This window comes from Toxotes jaculatrix, chromosome 22, assembly GCF_017976425.1.
Source record: "Toxotes jaculatrix isolate fToxJac2 chromosome 22, fToxJac2.pri, whole genome shotgun sequence".
Classification (NCBI taxonomy): domain Eukaryota; kingdom Metazoa; phylum Chordata; class Actinopteri; family Toxotidae; genus Toxotes; species Toxotes jaculatrix.
Window position 1 is genome coordinate 15,079,635 of NC_054415.1, and position 21,455 is coordinate 15,101,089.

At 44.1% G+C, this 21,455-nt stretch overlaps 1 protein-coding gene and 1 long non-coding RNA gene across 7 annotated transcripts in view; one reads left to right on the plus strand and one right to left on the minus strand.

The window, feature by feature from the left end:
• Positions 1–21,455, plus strand: part of LOC121175965 — a 61,454-nt gene that overhangs the window by 29,639 nt on the left and 10,360 nt on the right. For 4 of the 6 annotated variants that reach the window (XR_005892845.1, XR_005892840.1, XR_005892841.1 and 1 more), the window contains 6 exons: positions 4,355–4,492; positions 7,273–7,566; positions 7,720–7,933; positions 10,433–10,550; positions 13,650–13,732; positions 18,739–18,838. This is a non-coding gene — a long non-coding RNA (uncharacterized LOC121175965). Of the gene's footprint in view, positions 1–4,354; positions 4,493–7,272; positions 7,567–7,719; positions 7,934–10,432; positions 10,551–13,649; positions 13,733–18,738; positions 18,839–19,823; positions 19,924–21,455 lie in introns of those variants that run through there. The other 2 variants (XR_005892843.1, XR_005892842.1) reach the window with 2 other exon arrangements.
• lmo3 (LIM domain only 3) overlaps positions 1–21,455 on the minus strand; it is a 35,050-nt gene that overhangs the window by 11,362 nt on the left and 2,233 nt on the right. Inside the window, exon 2 of the mRNA XM_041029856.1 lies at positions 19,819–20,032. Within this exon, the coding sequence (XP_040885790.1) occupies positions 19,819–20,032 (214 nt within the window). The remainder of the gene's footprint in view (positions 1–19,818; positions 20,033–21,455) is intronic.

The following is a 21,455-nucleotide window of genomic DNA, read 5'->3' on the forward strand; positions in this document are numbered from 1 at the left end:
TGACATACTCTTCGTATCCATTGCTGACAAGACAGCATGTATATTTAAAGAGGCTGAAGATACAACATGAAATTAAAATTCAGGCTTTGCTCAAATCTGAATTTGAAAGAGAACAGAGGCAGTCAGTGGCCAATACCTTGTTTCAGTCAAAAGGCATTCACTGTGCATTACAGCCTGGTGCAGCTCAGTGGTACCTATTTGATGGGAGAAAAACAGACACCAATTAAATTATTCCACAAGGCTTTAGCCCAGTGGACCCCAAAAAAAAAACCCAGTCTGTGTGTGAGCCATCGCCCACTGCCCAGCCCGCCCTAGGAAAATACATTGGTGTCAGCCCCCCCCCCCCAACTTCCTTGGTGATTACTGGGGTGTAGGGAATAAAATGAATAATCCTTGACTTTCTACATGGAGCCACAGATACTGCTCAAGGCAAACACGCCTGATGGTGGAATGATTTTTTCCAAAGCGTCCTCTCTGAATGTATATGCTATTTTATATTATGTCATGGTTGGATCGCGTCTGAACCCCCACCCCCAACACACACACCCACCTCAAAGAATTTACCTGCACTGCTTTGAGGTAGAGGAAGAAATCTTGTGCATAGATGGATATCAAAAGATGGAATAGAGAAAACATATATTTTTGTTGTAAATTGGGTGAACTGACCCTTTAAATCTGATTGGTGAACGCTGCATATTGAACAAACTTTGGTCAAACTTTGAAACGAGCATGAACCAATTTACAGTGGCGCTATGCTCTCCCCTCTCCTCTCTCCTCTCTCCTGTCTCCTCTCCCCTCTTTCCTCTCCTCGTCCCTGCCCCAGCCCCCGTCTCTCCCATCTCTCCCACCACTTCAATTGCTCCAGCCTCGCCATGCATTTATCAGCGGCTGGATTAGAATTTGTTTCCTCATAAACCATTGATCATCGGCCTATTACTAGGCAAATGACAGTTAATTACCCACTACATTAACCACCGGGACCTGGGGACCGACTCCCTGTGCCATCAGTCAACATGATGAATGTGGCAAGTTCAGTAATGCACGGCCATTCCCTCATCTGCCTGCCACGCTGAGAACAACACCTGGATCTCACTTCCAGGCACCCAGGGAAAATCTATGGCAATCTGCATAATTACAGGCTCAGGGTTAATAACGGACAAATGATTTGCTGCATCTCAATGTAGGCTTTTTTTTTTTTTTTTTTTTTTAATGGGGACTGTGCTTTGTCCATTGGATGATCCACCCTGGCTGGAGCTGTTGCTGGTGTCCCTCTTGGAATTTAATCACAGTGAGGAGAAGCTAAAGTTTCAACAGTCCGTCCATGCAGCGGGGGAGGGTGGGTGGCACGAGAGGCGAGAAATAATTGATTTGATTTGATTTGCCCATCGATGCTTCATTACAGGAAAATCCTGACATGAGCAGGGGAACACAAACTGAAAGGTGGGGCTGCAGAAATCCGAGGCGCTGATGTGAAGTGTGGTGGTCGGAGGGGGGTGGGGGGGGGGGGGTGCGGGAGAGGAGAGGAGACAGTTAAGGGTGGCAGATGTAATCAGACTCATGCATTGCTCAATTTAGTCCTCCCTGCATGTGTGATTGTCAGTGATTAAACAACTCTAGGGGCAAAATTATTTCAATTACTGCGGGCATGACCTGGGAATTGTCCCTGGGATAAGATTTTCCTCCTTGAGTGCCCCGACTTGCCTGGCTGCCGGCTCTATCAGTTCTCATCTGCACCTGGACTCTGATATCCTAATGATGAATTATGGCCTGCTTTTTGAGAGACTGCCGACCATACAGAGGAACGTTCCCCTGAACTGTCAACCCCGAAGAGCAGCCGTAGAGCGCTGCCTAATTAGCTCCTATAGAAACTCCTTGAAAAAAGAAAGGAAAGAAGAGAGAAGCTACTGGTGGCATGATACTGTATTAAATATATGTTGCTATAATCAAATGTTAGCTTTATCCAAAGTGAGTGCTTTGACAAATCTTTGGAAATGTAATTTTTTATTAAAATTATGTCCTAACCTATTAAGAGATTATCCCTTATCTTTAACCTTTAACCCCCCCCTTTAAGCATCACATCATTTGTGATCAAAATGTACTGGTCTGGTAAAGTTTTTCTGTCCTTCAATGAGAAAGAACTCTTTAAAAAAAGAAAAGTGTACTCCAAACAAAGTAACCAGGAAACGGCTTTCAGCACAGTTTGTTTGGCAGTGCTGTGTTTGGGTCCATTTTGGAAAGGGTGTAATGAAAGATTTTGACCACCACAGGGGCCAGATGTGCAGTTCGATAGGCACTTCCCCGCGCCAACCCACCTGCAATCCCAAACCGGGTGCCAGGCTGTAGCACACTAGCCCTGCAATTATCTGCACCAAACATGCACAGTCCCACAAGTCACTGCTCTTCACAGCTAATTTAGCTAATCTCAACTGGAGGGGACGGTCCAAAAAAATAATGTGTCCAGGCGACTGAACTGAAGCATTTTAGAGAAAATGAAAGTGTTGTGTCCCGCACAGAGACAAAATGGTGGCTTTGTTGTTCCAGGACAGAGAGAGAGGGACAGAGGTAGAGATCTGTCAGTGCAGAAAATGTTGCTGATTCCTATAGAGATGGACTAAGTATGTGTTTTAGAATCAAGACACAACCCACAAAGCTTCATTTTAAACTATGATGCAAACTGACAGTGACATCGCTCATTTAAGCTCTAAGGTACTTTCACATTTTACAAAGCAGCGAAGGCTCAGTTGTTTTCCGTTTTGCTATTAGCAAAGATAACAATAGCCTAGCTTTCTAATAGGCCGACCGGGTATAATGACCTAAAAACAGTTCGTGTTCACGTGGGCACCTGACTATCACCCTGAATAACTCTGAATATTTAATTACAGACACCAGCAGCTTGATACTAATTAGATTTTTAGAGTGTGAGATTTCAGGAAAAGTCACAGTAAAACTCTTGATTACTGTTTAACCCAACGTACAGAGACTGGCGTAGGTTTTGGGATTAGTTAGTCAAGTTCATCACCTTGAAGGGGTTTTTAGTTATTAGTTAATGGGGGAGCTGCTTTACTTAGATATTGGAAATGACAAAAGACTGCTGAGCTTTGGTTTAATAGCTTTCTCCCCAAATCATAAAGGTTGCACTTCAAATGCAGGCTAAATGATGTTGCTAACGGAGGCCTATCATTTTTTGCCATCAAATGGCATTCTTTCTGTGCTTTCGGGAAACAAAACAAAGGCACCCCACTCTTAACCTCTTCTTAAGGAAATGTGACCCCTCTCATCAGGACAATTAAGTGCTGGATGGAAACAGACCCTCCAGTATGCGTGACCCTCCTTCAGACTCAATCACTCGTGATTACCGGCACCCAGTTTGACCCCTTAGCATTTTCGGATTACATGTGAAAAGCCCAATTTAATTACAGAACTTCAGAACACACGCATTTTCGAGCTCTGGCGTTATTGGTGAGGTAATTGCTAGATGTGTGAAGAGAATTGTGGTGTTGGGAGGTTAATGGCAGCCAAGCTTTCCCAAGCACAACATAACAATTATAGTGTGCTTTCAGAGCTTTTAACATCTATGTGCCATCTCATTAAACTGCAAACTGAGGTGGAAGCTGCCGAGGTACACACACACACACACACACACACACCATACACACATTTCTTTCTATTATATTTTCTGCCATTTGAACCTTTAAGAGAGACAGAAAAAAAAATGACAGAGAATTTCCAAATGAGTGATGTGTTCACAAACATTAGACTTATTCCACTTTAGTGACAGAACATGCACAAAAAAAAAAACAAAACATGCACAGCAACTTCCTGTTGTTGGTTCATCGCTTCCAAATCAGCATCTGGAAGATGCTGGCGTGACACATGGCCCCATCAGGTGAAATCTGATTTGACTGACACGTTGTTGAAACACTGACATGGATGGGAACATTATAAATATTCCCACCGCTGCCTCCAAGCCGACTGTCACAAGCTGTCAGCAGCACAATCTTTTCATAATCATTCCATTCTCTTATTATGCTCTCTGCTACATATCAGAGGAAATACCTGAACTGTCTGCCATCAAAAAAAGGTCAACACTCTCTCCCGACAGTTTTTCTTTGATAAATGCTGCGGCTTTTTCTGTCATTCAAGGAAACGGCTGGAAACTAGGCTGATATATCTTAATATTCTCAAGAATACCTGCAGTGAAATGTTTCTGTATTAAGAGGAACTTAATGTGGGTTTTAAACAGGTAGAAATTTCTGGCATAGTCTGTATTGAACTGAATATTTCCTGCATTTGTAAAACAATTAAATCAACATCGAAATTAACACGATGAAACTGATGTTATGATGTTTTTCAGGGCAGTCGGCCTGCGATCAATAACCATCACGAGGCTGAGGCAGAGCAGAATGAGGGTCTGATGGCAGCGAAGGTGGCAGATGTCCCTGTTTACTGTCCCAAAAACCTCCACCAATCCGATGATCCACAAAGTGCTAAGGTCTGTTGCTGTGTTGTGCATAGCAATAACTGAAGTTGATGTCTGAGCATGGCTGCATTTTTATGAAATCCTCTCCCTCCCCTCTTATCTGGATTCTGGATTAGGGCGGCAGGACATCGTTTAGAGAAATTTTATGGCTAAATCAAGGAGCGGAGGGAAAAGAAAATTTAAATATTCAGCATTCCTGTTGCATTTCGGCATGCGCGGTGAGGCACCGTGGACAGGAACACCTACATTTACTGGAATGTAGTGTGGTGGTGAGGCAAAAAGATGTGTGTGAAAATGAAACCAGGCAAGACGTAGAATAAAAAAAGATCTTGATAATGAATGGACTGAGTGCGGCCAATTAAATTAATGAGAGCCTACAAAGGTCTGGCCTAGCCCAAATATGGAAAACCATTAAAGCCGGAGAAGCTTTCTATAGCACTGATGTGCGGCAACTTTTAACTGTTTGTGTTAGGAGTAGCCAGAGGAGAGCCGCTATATCATGAGCAAGAGAAAGCAGGACTTAAACCCTCATTAAAACCACTTGTCCTGTCAGACCGCAAGGACAAATGTGGTCTGTGTGAATGTGAAAGTTAAAACAAGTGCAGCACAGATATTAAAGGCTGATACCAGTGTGTGTCAGTATTTCTTCACTCATCGGACTTTTCGCTCTGGGCCTTCAATCTACTTTTCAAGTGTTCAGCAGTGAAGAGTTTACTCTGCTCGATGTCAAGAATAAACTTTCCATGTAATTATTTTATATCAGTGCTACAAAATCTGATCACATCATCAGTGGTGATGAATATAGAGAAAATGAATCCGAGCTGTTATTTCGGGCCTGTGTGACATGTTGTGAAGACAGCTGGCAGGATGATTCCTGCAGCCCAGCGCCTCTTGCCTGTGTGCAGCAGAAGGCCCTGCCCCAGCTCTCTCCCCCCACCCATTGATCCGACTTCCTTAACGCAGTGTAAGGTGGCTGAGAAATCACCTGGACACTGCTTTGACAGCGCGGCTTTGATTGCCTCTTTTTAGTATTTCACAGATTAAAAAAAAAAAGGCATATATGGAAAACGGGTGCGAGGTGCAATCAATGCGGGAGAGGGCCCCTCTGCAGTCGCTGCTGTGTTCTCCAGTCTCTCACCGCCGTGCGCTCAGATACGCATCAAATATACCAGACGCAGACATGACCTCTGCAACACATTGATTCTTTTATACCCCCAAAACCAATTATAGATTGGGTGTCTTCTCAATAATGAGCCTTTGTATGGATTTCTTGCAACTGTCAGGGTCCTGGCTTGGATAAACATCCTGAGATGATGCCTTCAAAGCAGTTTAAACCAACACTGTTGTTGAGTTATGTTAAATCTGGGGAAAAAAAAGTATTTCTGGCACCTTCTGCAGCCGTAGAAAGCTCTTGCATCAGCCAGTACAGACAAAGTGATGCAGGGCTGGATGTGCCAGCGCTGTCAGGTAACTTAATGAAGTTGTTAATTCCTTTGCTGAGTGACTTGTTTGTCGATGTGCCCCGGCCAAGGGCAAAGCCGTGTGTAGAATTAGCATTCTTCTCTTTCTTTTTGGCTTCTCCATGAATAAATCAGGCTGTTAAAATTGCCGCATTTACATCTCATTTTACACAGGCATAGCGCGGCGGCTACGACTGGCTCAGCTTGGTTACACAAGCTGGGGCTCTTTCCTTCCTCATTGTGGCGCGCGTTATCGCAGAGATTCAGGTTTGACCCATCACAAAGCATCAAATACCTCCATTCTGAGCACTGTGGTTATCAGGAAGGAGAGTACAACATCAAAACCATCATATTATGTTCACAAAGCTTTTGCGCTATGAAAACAAGAGTCTGAAAAGTGCTTTTCAGTGACTTGAATAACTTAACCAGTGCTGATCAGTAGAGAGATCTGGCTGCTATGCAGCCTGTGAAGCAGCGGCTGGATCAGGGCTGGATTGTGGGGGTGTGGGTGGGTGGGGGGGGGGGGTTGTTGGGGCACACAATAGTGTCTGGCAGTTCCGCTAGGCCGCCCACTAATTGAGAAGTCGCTGAGGGGTTCAGCGCAGGCCTCACAGCTCTGCCTATACCATCCAAATAACGCCTGTAAGTGGGGCTGACACCAACCAATCAGCATTTTGAAATCCTGTTTTCCACAGCCCTGCCCCTGCCCCTCTCCACCCCTCACTGTTCTAACAGCTGCACAGCCAGCTCCCGTCTCCCTCACTGGCTCTCGTCTCCACATCCTGCTCTCCTGCAACCCCCCCCCCCCCCCCCCCCCACACACACACTTCATCTCCATAAAGGCCTCATTAACCAGGGGTGGCACAGAAGGCCTGGCTGAAGCCCACCACATCCACACCACCATGTCCACACACACACACTACCACCACCACCACCTGTCAGCTGAGCTGACTGACTGCAGCTCAGATTCAGTGTAACACATGCAGACGTGCTGCTTTCATGCTTCCATAATAGAGCCTGACTCCATCTCCCACACTTCCATTAATGATATGAGTTGACCTTCTTAATGTGAGACACCACCTCTGACATGGGCAGGTTGCGGGGCGACAGTGTTTGGGCAAAAAATTTAATGTGCAACTGGGTCTAGTGGAAAAGTCTGTAGAGGAGATCTTAGGACACATGTTTACCAAGAAGAACACAGTCTCTGATTTTTTTTATATTATTATATTATCAGACACTATAGGTCCTGAACAGTTTTCCTATTTGGACTGGACTCACTGCTGCAAACTAACATTCGCTCTCTCTTCTGTCTCTGGGTTCAAACTAATCCAGGTCCTGCCGAGACTCCAGCCCACAGCTACCGCTGCAGACGTTCCGAGTGAGTGTGTGGAGGCTGAGCCCTGAGCAGAGAGGATGGAGAGAGAGAGAGAGAGAGAGAGAGAGAGAGAAAGAGAAAGAGAGAGAGACGGAGCTCTCAGGTCACAGTCACTGGTTCTGTGAATCTACAGCAGCAGCCTCTCTCGTCGGCCTGAGCCTCATCGGCCTCGGCTGATCCCAGATCAGAGCCCTGGTCTCTGAGCTGCTCTCAGCCCTACAGCTACATCTGATTGGATCTCCACTGAGCTGGTAACTACTGTTTGCACAGAGACACACATACACACACGGAGAGGTTAAAGGTCACACTAGAGGGGGAGTGTTTAACTAACAGGTGCTCTTTCTGTATCTCTCCCTCCTCTGCCTCATCTTCTCTCGCTGTCCTCTCATTGGCGGGGCTTGAAGCCAGACCCTTGTCTGTCTTCATCTGCTCCGGCGGGCCACATTAATCATGCATGGATCCCGCCTGCCGGAACACACCTGCTTTTGTCACTTGGAGCTATTTAGCATCAACGGTTAAAAGGAGAGAGAGAGCGGTGCAGGTTCACGGCGGGGGAAAGAGCGTTGTCTTCCCCCTCCCGGGCATCAGAAAGGTTCCACCGCGCTCCACTTTCCAGAGGTGAGGAGAATTTATTTATTTATTTATTTTCTTTTTTTTTGAACCCACTACGAGCGGCGCGATTGTATACAGGCTGAAAACTGTGGATGATTCCCAAACACACACAGCCCCCCGAAACAAAACAAAACCACCGTGTGCCAAAGCCTGTGGGGGCCGAGGAGGGGGGAGGAGGTGCCGCGTATCACTGTGTGTCAAACAACAGGGCTGTTATCACGCGCTCACATGCCTGCAGAGGAGAGGTGGCAGCCAAATATGTGGCGGCGCTGCAGCCAGCGGTGTGTGTGTGTGTTCCAGGCGAGGCATGGGGCCCCGCGCTGCAGAGGCAGTAACCGCAGAGAAAAGCCCTTTACCCGCACACAATGTTAAAGATGACAACAAATCACAACACGCTGCTGCGGAGTTCAGCTGTGATACAACCAGCACTGAATGGACACATATGTAGTGTAGAGTCAAGATCATCTGTATCTTTCAAAAGGTACCAAGTATGTCAGGATATATTTTGGGCAAATGTGAATCTGTCCTCACACCAGGACTGTAGCTGCCACTGAGGACACTAAGGTCATGTCCCCCCCTCAGTGTTGTGACTTGGATTTTGGTGAGCGTGAAAGCTTTAAAACAGCTTTTAAGCGATTAGATTTATAGAAACGGAACATTTAAATCCATTCCTTGATTTCCATTTCCTGTACCCGGCACATTGCATGCAAATACTTTTTTTTTTTTTTTGGCACACTATGAATATTTGCCCTCTGTACATTTTATCCAAAGCACTGATTGAACTGCACTAATCTCTCTACGTCCCTGCTATCTCTGCACAAATGTACTCCCTCTCTAAACTTGCTTGCATATATTGTTGTGAGTCTTTGCAGTTTAACGTGTGATGCTTTTACACATTTCTATTTGTTACTCCTTATTTTCTGTACTGACACTTTTTCTGCACCAATACAACTTCTTTATATGCATGTCATACACTGATTAAGGTCTGAAGAAAAAAACAAGTTTATCCATTAAAGTTTTTTTTTGGGTGGGTGTTAAAAAATATCTTCAAGTGGCACTGGAAGGGGGGGGGGGGGGGGGGGGGATTTGGATTCACAACTTCAAATCTGAAAATCCTGCCTACGGCAGCGCTTCCCCCAGGAAAAATGGTGGCATCTCCGAATGGATTTAAATGTTTTACTTAATATAAGCATCACACACTGCACCTTGTATGACACTGAAACAATCAGATACAGAGCATCAACATGAAATTACCAAAAAGTGAAGGAAAACACAGTCACTTCAAATACATTCTCCCTCAACCGTTTTCACGAAAGCCTCCAAATTTTTATTTTTTTTTTGCTTTTTCTCTATCAAAGAACTTCCCACATAACAGATTAAAAAGAGGGGGTAATACTCGAGACCAAAACCTCTCCTTAATCTGTAAAGCCTTAAGGATCATTGCCTAAGAGGAAAAGGGCCATTAATATATGCATGGAAATGACCTGCGGCACTCCCTGTGAAGAGGGGAGGCCAGCAAAGGTCAAATAGCCTCCAAACTGCGCTGGAGTTTAATTAAAAAGACAAAGAAGAGCATAATTTCGAAGTGGACAGCCGCGATTACTGTTAGGTGAGAAGGGGGTGCTAGACTCAGGCTCTTTCAGTAGGCCCCCGTGTTCCCTGTCCCCATAAGGCACAGCGCCATCTTCCCATCCCTTTGATGTCAATATAGACCATTTATTAGGGCCATAAAGGTTAATCTGGAAGGAGAGAGGATATCAAATAGTTGGGAATGAAGAGAGAAATCCACATGAGCTATCACTGTGGAGGGAAGTTAAATTTAGCCTGAGTCCAGTCAGCAGGTAATGGAGTTCCCAACATCAGGTTCTACACTGTTTGAAAATTAAATGAAAACCTTGAAAGAAATTTAATGCTGACACTCTGGTGCCCGTGACCAGAGTAGGGCACAGTGGGCTCAAGACATTTAAAAGGCTTGATTTGCTTGAATGAATTTAACGCCATACGAGTCAATATTCATTACAAAGAGGTCTGCCTGGTCAGAAGGCAAAGCGGGGGTGGGTGGGTGAGGGGGGTTCGTGACTGGGACGGTCACATGATTTACAATATTACAAAAGTATCAGGAGATGATGGATGTGTTCAATTGTACAAAGTAACTGACACAATGAATTTTTCATTACCCTGGTGTATATGTTTGGGACACCGCATTAGATAAGCCCACTGATGAAACACAGAGCTGAGGATGTATATCAGCTGGCCCTCAGGGCCATACACAAGGCAACACACTCATTGGATCTCAACAGATAGAGATAGAAATACGGTCAGGTTTGGGTTGTGTTGTTCACGTGTACGGCTAAACACGACCTATACTGTAATTACTGTTAGAGGGCTCCATGGCAACACTGACTTATTTTGAGAAATAGTGGCTCATTAGCCTGTTGTCAACAATAAAAAAAAAAAATAATAATAATAATAAGTAATAAAGACTATTTCTGCCCGTTTCTACAGGTAGCGATGGCGAGCAACGTTGTGCTGATGGGTCAAGAAACGCGAGTCAGGCGATCAGACGGGGGTTGGAAACAAACCAGCAGTTTCTAAAACCACTTCACTGGAGGTCACACTGAAAGTGAGCACACCTGAAATGTCACTAATAATTTCTCATTTCACAGGAAAGCTGTGAGCACAGCCGCCACCACCACAGCAGGTACAGCAGGTCAAGGTTGAGGCAGGAAGTGGGTGTTTTTTTTTTTTAACAGCAGACAGTTTGGCTAACCCGAGGGGGACTGCTCTGACGGCTTGTGTGTCGTGACACAGTTGGACTTAATAACACCGTGTTCCCCGATTACAGTATTTAACTTAGTGACAATAACACAGTTTTTACTGATAGAAATAAAATGAGCTTTAAATACAGTGATAGATTTAAAAGAGGAGTCTCCAGCAGCAGCAGCAGCAGCAGCAGAGAGCAGGGTAAGATGAGCCTGTGTGTAGCCTGATCCACCTCGTATCCACCGGCAATATGATGAACAATTTGTGTCAATTCACGTGACCACGAATTAACATGACAAGAGCCTTTCATTTCATTACGTCTGTGATGGAACCCGACACGCGATCAAACTTACCCAGGATTCCTTCCACATGAAACCGTATGTCATTAGAATGAGTGTCAGCTGTGAAATAGAATTTTTTTTAAAAATCCTTTGAATGTGAATTATGTCGCATTATGTGACTGTCGAGCAAATGTTGTGCAGTTTAAAAGGGACGGCGATTTCTTGAGTGACGTGGACATATGATAAGGATTTGTATTTTATTGAGATATTACACCAATCAGCTGGTGGCTCAGTTACAGAGTCTCAGAAAACTGTACCTGTAAGTCAGATCCTATGTGGAAACACAAAGGTTCATGCCAAACTGTATCATCAGTGGCAGAAAATACAAAAGCCAAATACAGGTACAGAGGATTAACTACCTTTCTCAGGGATCTAAGAGTTAACAGATTCAGTCTTTGAGATCATCCCTCTCATGTAACGACCTGAGCCATCAGCCTCTCCTCTCACTGACGGTGTGAAGGGGAAGGAATCGCTGTAGCAGAACCCATCCCGCTTCCCTTCAAATCCCCTAAACAAACAGGACAAAGTCATTCAGTAGTTTTAGGCCTCTGCATCGAGCTATGAAAAAACACTACGATAGCAGCATGTGGAGGATCGGTCCCTGTTCTGTTCCTCAGCACAGATCAGGTCAGTCCTTAAAGAACTGTGTGTTAGACATAGCCCCTTTAACACATAGAGCCCAAACTGGAAGTAATTGGACACTTGGAAACCAAATGCCTCTCGGGCAGCTGTGTGTGCTCACACGAGGCTAAGAGGTGACTGAGCATTTCCATTTCGATTGAGGTGGACTTGTCTGTCAGTGCGAGGGGTAAAGAGGTGAACATGAAGAAGAAGAAGATAATAATGAGGTTATAAAAAAGAAGCAAAAATCTATCAGAGAGATATCAAAACAACAACAACCGAGAGCTGAAGGAGGCTGCAGTGAGGGGAGAGCATCACCAGGGAAGATACGAAGCGTCCGCTCACGTCTACGTGTCAAAGACTTCAGGATATTTATTAAACGTTAAACGAAAAATATTAAATATGGTTAAATCTCACACACATTTTTTTTTTTCTATATGTAAATCTACTCAGATTCAAACCGAGACCCAGCGCTTTGATGTGGTATTTCTTATTTTATTTTAAACGAAATGTACTGGAGCACAGAGCCTGAGGAGCAAAATGTGTGCAACTGCCCAAATACTTCGGGTCTGGACTGGACCAAATGTATTTTCACCAATTCTACACTGCTGTGCTGCACGGCCCAAAAAAAAAAAAAAAAAAAGACTATAAAACCCGCCCTGAATTCCTCTAACTAGATATGTCCCATAATTTGACTGGTGATTAGCATTTCTCCCAGTTTTCATCTCCGCTCCTCCCGGTGGCTCTGCGCACACCAGCCGTTTGAATTTAATGCTGCCATCAGAAGTTTAACGACAACGCAGGGGTGCAGAGGAAGAGACAGAGGGAACGGGGGGGGATGATAGCCCCTGCCTACTCATATTCTAATACCTTCAGCTCCGTGGTAAAGGTGTGCTTAAAAGCACCAGGTGGTGACATCTTAATTTTTCACGTCCGAAGAATGTCGCCGTGCGGCTCTCCCCTCTCTTCCCCCATGCATTATTCTTGCTTTAAACAGCATGTCTCCTCAAAGGGGAGGAGGGTGTGTGGGGGGGAGGCGGTGTTGGTATTGTTTTACAACACAGCCAGTTGTGGCCTACTTGCCTTGCCCGGGGTTCTTTTCAAGGAGTAGTCTTAGGTGACCCCTCTCTCTGGCAGTTATTAATAATAACATATGCCGGGGAATAGTTCACCTTGTAGCGCTGAGGCCGCTTCGCCACTGTGTGTATATCTAGCCTCATACAGAGGAGTCTCCAGGGGGATAGGGGAAAGAAGGCTGAGGTGGGTAGAAGAGCAGGACGTGTGTGTGTGTGTGTGCGGGGCAGGGTGGGAGCTATGGGAAGCCGGAGAGCGAACGCACACAAAAGACATCAAAGAAAGTTTCCCCCTTGTATGTAATTAGAATCAGGTAATCATCTATCTCCTCTAAAGTGATGGAGAGTCTGATTAGCAGCATCAAAGAAGGCCAATGGGGCTGAGACTTAAGAGGGAGATGGAGAGGTACGGTGTTGTGTGTGTGTGTGAGTGTGTGTGTGTGTCTGGAAAGATGAAGGAATAAGGAGGTAAAGTGGCAAGGCTGACAAACTGAGTGCTGCATTCTCCACCTTAGAGGTCCCATTAAAAGCTCGAGCAGGAGAGGCCCTTTGTGCGCGCTGAGTGCTCTATTGTAATAACAAGCAGCGGAGACAGGATTCAATCTGGCGCCTGAATGAACCGACGCAATCCAGGCAAATTTCCACCCCCCCCAATCCCTCCTCCTCCTCAAGAGCACAAGGGATTCAAATAAATTAAAGGCTGCTTCTTTTGGAGGCCTCGGAAAACATTTTGTCCTCAGAGGCATCTTTTGAGTTCAAGATGAAGAACTCCACATACCAACTTAATCTTGGAGCACATACGTGCCATTTAACATAATAAATGACACTATGATTTAAATAAATGGGAATGTGCTAAATCTGGGAAATTCAATAAGCGGATGAGCTAAAGCGTGTGACTGACTCCATGTTTTTTTTTTTTTTCAGATTTAACCTGCAGCCGTTAACCGAGCTGCAGGTTCTGCTGCGGTCACACCAAAGACAAAAACGTGGCGAGGCGCAAGGACAGAGTAAGTAATGACGGTGGCATTCAGAGAACCACATCCTTCAAAAACACAAAATCCTCCTCTTCCTTCTTCCAAAGGGGAAACATCTACATTCAAGAGCAGTCAAAGGAGAGAAAGAAAGAAACTTTATCTTTGATGTCAACACACCCGCTGAAGTTGACCTTACATCAGTTAGAGAGGAGAGCGAAGGGGACGCATTGAGCTAAACAGGTCCCCGAACCAGCTAAATTACAGCTGTCCTTGATTCTCATTCTTGGTTTCTCACTCACGTTTATAAGATGGTTAGCTTGTAACTAAGGAGACTGTGACTGTAAAAAAAAAAAAAAAGACCCCACAGGTCGTCTGTGCAAGCAGCTAATTACAACCCATGGTTACGCTGTATTGTTGAGCGTCCTCCGATGGTTGTTGTAAATATAACGGCAGTATAGGAGGATAAAGCGTCCACTTTAGGAGGAGTCTGGTGTGAAGGAAACTGATGAAAAAATGGTATTAGCATTCAGGTCACAGAGGTAACCACTGGTTTCTGTAAGATAATTAACTGGCCATGTTTTGAGGAACCCAGAAGGTCACTTTAAAATGCTCACCACTCACTGTTACCATTACCATCAGGATAAAAAACAAAATATTATGTCCACTGAACAACACCAGCAAAAAAAAAAAAAGATGTTCAATCCATTTCCAAAGTTGTGACTCTGCTTTCTATCCAGGCAGCTGGCAGGCTGCCATCTTTGTTTTTTGATTCAGAAACAGAGAAAACAGAAACTGAGGCGCGACTAGAGAGACTAATGGTTACCTGTGTTACCTGAATGTATTCTAATACACAAGAGGTGCAAACTGGGGCGAGGTTAAGGGTAGAGAAGACTGCTCACCATGGTAAATAGAATACAGTTAAGGTATGGTTAAGGTTTGGCAATAAAACACTTGGTTAGAGGTGACAGGAAGTGAACAGTCTCCTGCATAAAAGTGGGACAAGCTGTCCATCTAGCTCCCTGACCGCGACCATCCAATCTGAACATTACTCCTTGGGGAAGCAGACAAAAAAAAACACAACTTGTAAATCAACTACATGCTTCAGGTCAGCAATAATGTGAAGTACTGACTAAAAGATGTAGGAAGATTAGTACAGTTCCTCCTCCTCTGAGCCAGACCACTTCACCGCAGCGAGAGCCGAATAAGAGTTAAGCTCTGGTGTCTCTGACCAGCGGCCTGGCTGAGGATGTCCTTGTGCCCTTCAGTTAGGTGGGAGAACAGCTGAACATCTGTGCTAGTCATTAGAGAAAGAGAAGCTGCCCTGAATCTTTCAGCCTGCAGAGAATCGGGGAGGAGAGAGAGAGAGCTATGAAAGACTATACCCAGCTTCCAGCAAATCTCCCAGGAGCAGTGCTATCATCAAGCCAGTAGGATTTTTTTTTTGCAGTGGAAATCACTGGCTTTCAGCTTTTTGTGGGGTTGTTTGCCATCCATCACTGCCTTAGTAATGACTGATCTAGCTGGGAGTCCAGTCTGCTCTGCCGAATGAGGCCGCACTTTATTTGGGCAGAACTAAGCCGTGTCTTTAGCCTCATATTCACGCTGAACTGCCACTTAATTACCGCTTCATTACTCAGTCTGAGGCTTACTACTATTTTTGCTGCTTTTCCTATAGCTGTTGGGTGGGGGGGACGTTTTTGGGGTGGGGGGGACGTTTTTGGGGTGGGGGGGGGGGGGGTGCAAAGATGCGAGTGGTTGTGAATTCGCTGTGGGCAACACAAACTGAGGCAAAGACGCATCCACACGCATAGAAAGTGTTTCCAAAAAAGAAAAGTGTGCTTTTTGACTCCGAATCATCAAGGGAGAGGGGATCAGTCAGAGGCAAAGCAAGTTACACCTACACACACACACACAGTTAGTGTATACTGCTAGCTAGCTACATTTATACAGTTGCTCCATTGGCTGTTTGATGTGATTAAACACACTGCACAGTCCAGCGGTCAAATAGGAGGAAAATGTTATAGATAAATTAGGAAAATCTTAAGCGACATGAGCAGATTAATGTCTCATATTGAGAGAATAAAATGAATGAATCAATAATAGAAAAAAAAACTAATTAAAAATTAAACAAACAAGGTATTGGATGAACCTATGCATCTGTAGAGCCGATCTTAAAATCAGAATCCAGGTCATGGCCTCTGAGCTCAGAAAATTACATTTTACTTGCATTGTGAGTAATCACTCACTAAACTTTTTTTTTTGTATTAAAGGTATGACATGTGATCGTAAGGACGAATGTATCTAAATGAGATTTTCTGAAAAGAACAGATGAGTTTCAGACAGCCTCAGCCTTCTTCTCTTCCCTCCCTGCCGCTCCTCGGAGATAAAGCTTTGACTTGATGTCACATTCACGCCTGATGCCCGACATACAAACTGACAATGCTTCATAAGCCCGATGTCAGATCAAGAAAAAAAGATACATTTTTCATTTACATTTACATATATGGTTACACAAGGTGGCTGCGGCCTACAAAGTTGATTCTGGAGAAGGAGAAAAATGTAAGTTATTACAGCGAACCATGCTCTACATGTTGGTTATCTCTCACTGATAGCCAGCTTTCCGTTAATAAATCCAGCCATGTTGACAGCTCTGTGAGTTTGCTTGCATTTACAATCTTAGTAAAACCACTGTAGAGGAAAATTGAAGTTGGATTAAAAAAAAAAAAAAAATGAATGAATAGATAGATAAATAAATAAGTGTTCTCCTCGTGCTGTCTTTAAAATGGATGTCTGGAATTTACAGTTTTTCATTAACTGATGCCCAACAGCTTTTTTTTTTTTTTTAACCCGGTCTTGGAGCCAGCGCTAACACGTTTTGTGTGTGTGTGTGTGTGTGCAGTTCGCACTCAGCAGGCCTCGGTGCCGCAGTCTTCATTTTCTTGGTGTTTTTTTTTTTTATTTTTTTAAACTTAAATGTGTCAGTCTGTCTGCTCTCCTCCCTCCTCTGGGCTTTCAAACATTATCGCTCCGTACTGAGAAAATCACACATCAGCATAAACAGTGGCGTCGCGCCATTACCAGTATCATCAATGGAGGCTTTGGTTTCAAAGGGATCATTTGTTGATAAAAATGTTCTCGCTGAATTTCTCCATATTCAGAGAGAGCAAAGCACAAATCAAGCTCTAGCAGATAATACCTGTAATTATAGTTTGTGGCTGCAGCTTTATGAAGGGATAGCTTGGTTACACACACACACACACACACGCACAAATGCCTCTCATATTTGATCACAGAGGGACTGCTGAAGCTATAAGTTTTTCCTCCCTCTGTTTGTTGTTTTTTTTTTTGCCCATGTGTTGTGTTGGGATTATTATTTTTTCTGCTGGTGGGATCACATCGCTCATGGTTGTAGACCCCTGAAGGATTCTGTTAGCCCTGATTATGCCAGGCCTAATAACATGCCACCCTGCTAAGCAGAGTAGAATTGACTTGGAGAAGGGGTTGGAGGGGGTGGAGGATGGGGGATGGCGGTGGGGGGGGGTATAATGAAGGTCCAAATCATTTACTTTTAAGCCAGTGGAATGTAAAAATGGACTAAACGTGAAGTCATCATTTTTTCTTCTCCTGTCACTAACCTGGGCTGACAGGCCGAGATAAACATGAGTAGAAATAATATATTGGAGGTGGCCTTTTTAGGAAGCAAGTGTGTGCGTGTGTGTGTGTGTGAGAGAGAGAGAAACTGTATTGCTTTGTGATGTTGCAGCAATTGATTGCCTGAGTGATGGAGCCCGGGCTTTCTTTGTTGCTCTGCGGATCAGATGTGGATTGCTGCGGTTTGCTAAATTTGCCATTCATTAGCCAGCAGTGAGGAGATGTCAGGGCGCATTCACGGGGGGGCGGGCCACACATGTGATAGCGGGCGTCAAGTCAATTCAATCACCTTGAACTTTGAAGATGAAAGAATAACATTTCTGAAGCTCGGCTACACAGCTGTAACCGGGGGGGAGAAACCTGTGGACGCCGGGGACGCTGGGTGGACAAATACTTGGATGGAGGGCCTGGTACTCGGCTTGAGGTGTGGATATATTTACATCACACCTAGACACTAAAGCACGATCATATCCAGGGTAAGGAAAACACAAGGATAGATTTATTTAAACATTACTCAAACAGGAGGAAACCAGGTATCAGTTTGGTACTATTTTCAGAGGCGGATTAATACACATTTGGCGGTCTACTGTGGCCTTTGAGCAGCAGGACAGTGCATGTGAGGTCAAGTCAAAAAATAAACTAAAGTGTGTGAGCTTTGTCGCTGGGAGGAAGTTAGTATTTGGTCTGTGCACGTGTGCGTAGAACAAAAACAAAGACTGGGATGTTTCACGTCAGTAAGATTTCACATCTCTTAGAAAAACACCTTTAACACTTCCTCACATCCCTGTTAATCTCTGCTGCTGGTTGTAAAAGAGAAGTTGTCTGACTGCTTTCCAAAGTAAACCCTGACCCTGCAGCCAAACATGTGAAGTGCTTTACTAACTTTACTGTAAGCTGACTGCAACGTATTCACCATGCAGCTGTGTTCGGAACTGAATTCAGGGCAAATATTTAGTATACAAGACTCAGATTGTTCATCTGTACTTTTAAACCACTGACCATACGACGGGATTATCACTTCAAACATAGGGTGTGGTGCACGGTGTCCCCTGACCTCTTGACCCCCCAGCCTGTGTCTGATAGAGCACCTGTAACTGTGGCACATCAGGGCTTTTCTTCTCTGCTTTCCACCTAATACGATGCTATCAAACCACAGAGCTGATTAATGGAGGACCTGTGCTCCCACCTGAGCTACAGCAGCTGCCGCCACTTCACTCTCACTAATGTTTTCAGTGGTGTTTTTCTATGTGAAAATGTAAAAAGAAATGATAAAAAAAAAGTGTGTTGAATGGTTTCCACCTCCAACCCCCAACCCCTGACTGCATACTCAGCTGGTGTGAGTTTACAGGCCTGAGTCGGTAACGTATTACTTATTTCCTCTGCTACAGAAGCTTCTCCTCAGAGCCTGTTAGTCTGCAGCACCTAACAGTGACTCGCTCTCATCACAGAGCTGAAACGGAGCGAGGTGCACCCGGGCCCCTACAGCAGGTACACACACACACTGACATACATTAGCTACAGTACACTGTACATGTTCCCAGAATGATGTGCTGCAGTGAGTCAGAAACAGAGGCAGGAGGAAGCCGGAGACATGGACATGAATGGGAAACTCATTCATGTGAAACATGTCCTAAAAGCAGCTTTAGGCATTAATATAAAAAAATGCTCCGCAACCAGCAACAACACGAGAAGCTCAGAGGAGAAAAACCATCTTGTACTCACAAAACCTAAATAAATCTCCACTTTACCAGTCAAGTTAAAAAAAAAACAAACTCCTTTGACAACATCTGAGAAACGCGTGTCAGTGAAAATCTGATTCTGATTTCCAATCAGCTGATTCTGATTGGAAATCATCTCACCTGCTGTTCACACATCACGTCTAAAAGGCTCTGTTTCTAATGAGATACGCTGAATGTATGTTCAATGAAATTAAAAATAAAGGATTAAAAAGATGCTAGTGTTCCAGTCAGTGTAAGTAAGGACGCTGTGTTAAGCTTCAAAAAGTTAAGCTCATAGCTGAAGTCAGATTTCACTGACTAGTTTGATTACTGTTCTAAAACTTAAACCTAAATTCTACATGTATATAGGCCATTCAAATCTTTTGTCACTGTTCACAACAAATGTTATTTGACAAATCGATATTTGCTAATAATGAAAATAATAAATTTAAGAGATGGCAACAAAATACACATCAATGTAAATGATTTTATAAAATTGGAAATCAAAAACAAATTCCATACAGCAATTTACAGAGAAATTAGAATCTGGCTTTGCTCCTATTCTGGCAAAATAAAAATAAAAAAGGAGCTCGACTGGAACTCTGAGTGCGTGTAAAGTGGATTTCAGTGAGCTAACTCTCTAACACCCCTGTACCACACTGTGACCACACCGTGCCTTTTCTGGATGGTGCGCGGCGTTTGTCGAACATCACACACAGACGCTGTAAAAATGTCAGCTGTCTTTCTTACCGTAGGTAGTCTCTCCGGCACAGGATGAGGTTGGCTTTGGTGTAGAGCGTGGAGCCCACCTCGCCCAGCCTGCAGTCACAGCAGGCACACTTGAGGCAGTCCTCGTGCCAGTACTTATCGAGGGCCTTCAGCAGGTAGCGGTCCTTGATCTTCCGGTTGCAGCCGGCACAGCCTTTTGGCTTGGTGTCCGGCTGGACGGAGAGCATTTGTATACCTGGGAGAAGGACAGAGAGAGAGAGAGAGAGAGAGAGGCTTTAATGTGTGGTGTATGATATTTTACCAAACATTCTGTTTAGTTCACAAGAAGAGTGAAAGAATGACAGATGCACCTTAGCTGGACTGTCAAAATACAGCTTCTTACTTGTTTTCATTGTTGATTTTCATTATTGATTTTTAAGCAGCGTGTATTTAACAATAATTTAAAATAACACTGAAATGAAATATGAAAAAAGAAGTGAGCATGAGCATACACACACTGTAACATTAAATTGGACATGTTCCACCTGTCAAGAAAATAAATGATAAATGTCATCACTTGTCTGTCATTTTCACAAAAACGCTGCTTTAAAATCTTTAACTGTGGTTGGTCTCAGACTTTGGTACACGAGGGGCAAAGAGTTAGGCAGAGCTACGTCCTCACAGCGCTACACAGTTCTCAGAGGGTTGTGACTGAGTAGTGTGTTCACACTGGAAAACCCCCCCCAAAATATATCAAAGCTATAAGTATCAAAGAAATAAATACACAACAAAATGTAAAACGCAAATTGTCCCACAATGCAAAGGAAGAACTGCTCATAGAGTTTAAATGTATAAAAATGCAAATACACCACAAATGGTCCAAAAAGAGAAGTGCATCATTTCCTGTTGGTGAAGTATGTTGACTTCTTATATGCTAACTGCAAAGCACAGTGTGCTGTAGCATTTAGTACAGGACAGTTAGTGTGGTGTTAGGATTTAAGGACCCAGTCCAGGCCTGTGTGAAACACAAAGAATTACTCTCAACTTTGAGAACGCAGACCAGTGTTAGCTTCAGTCCAGGTCCATCAAATTTAAAATGTCCTCTCCAGTACTTTACTGGAGACCAGCTGTGCTGTGTGTTTACTGCTGCTGGAAATACAAAGGCTTGAAACAGGTGATTCCACTCATTAGCATTTTCCTCAGCACAGAGGACGTAGTGTTTGGTCTGCACACAGGAGACTCTGCACTGATTTGGCTTTCGCTAAAATTCCCGACCTATATTTTATGGTGTTAAACGAATTTTAACTTGAGTTTTTAAAAAAAAGTGTAGAGGTTACTTTATTTCTTCCTGGAAGAAAACATTCAAAGTTCAAGTTATGGAAACCAATGAATAGAAATGTCAGCGTAATTTAAACACTGCGAAAGTGAAGTGAAGTGAACAAAAACCTGTGAGTACATTCCTGTAACTAGTCTCTGTAAAATAACAGCCATGGACTGATTGTGACAAAGAAGAAGAAAGACACGAAAAGGAGAAGAAGAAGTGAATTCCGGCTGGTTAGTGGTCAGCAGCCTGCACTCTGACTGCTGAGATCACTAACCTACACTAACAGCAGTCCTGTTTAAGTGTTATGAGACCAACAAGCAGCCCACACAGACACAAAGCCACAGTTTCACAGTTT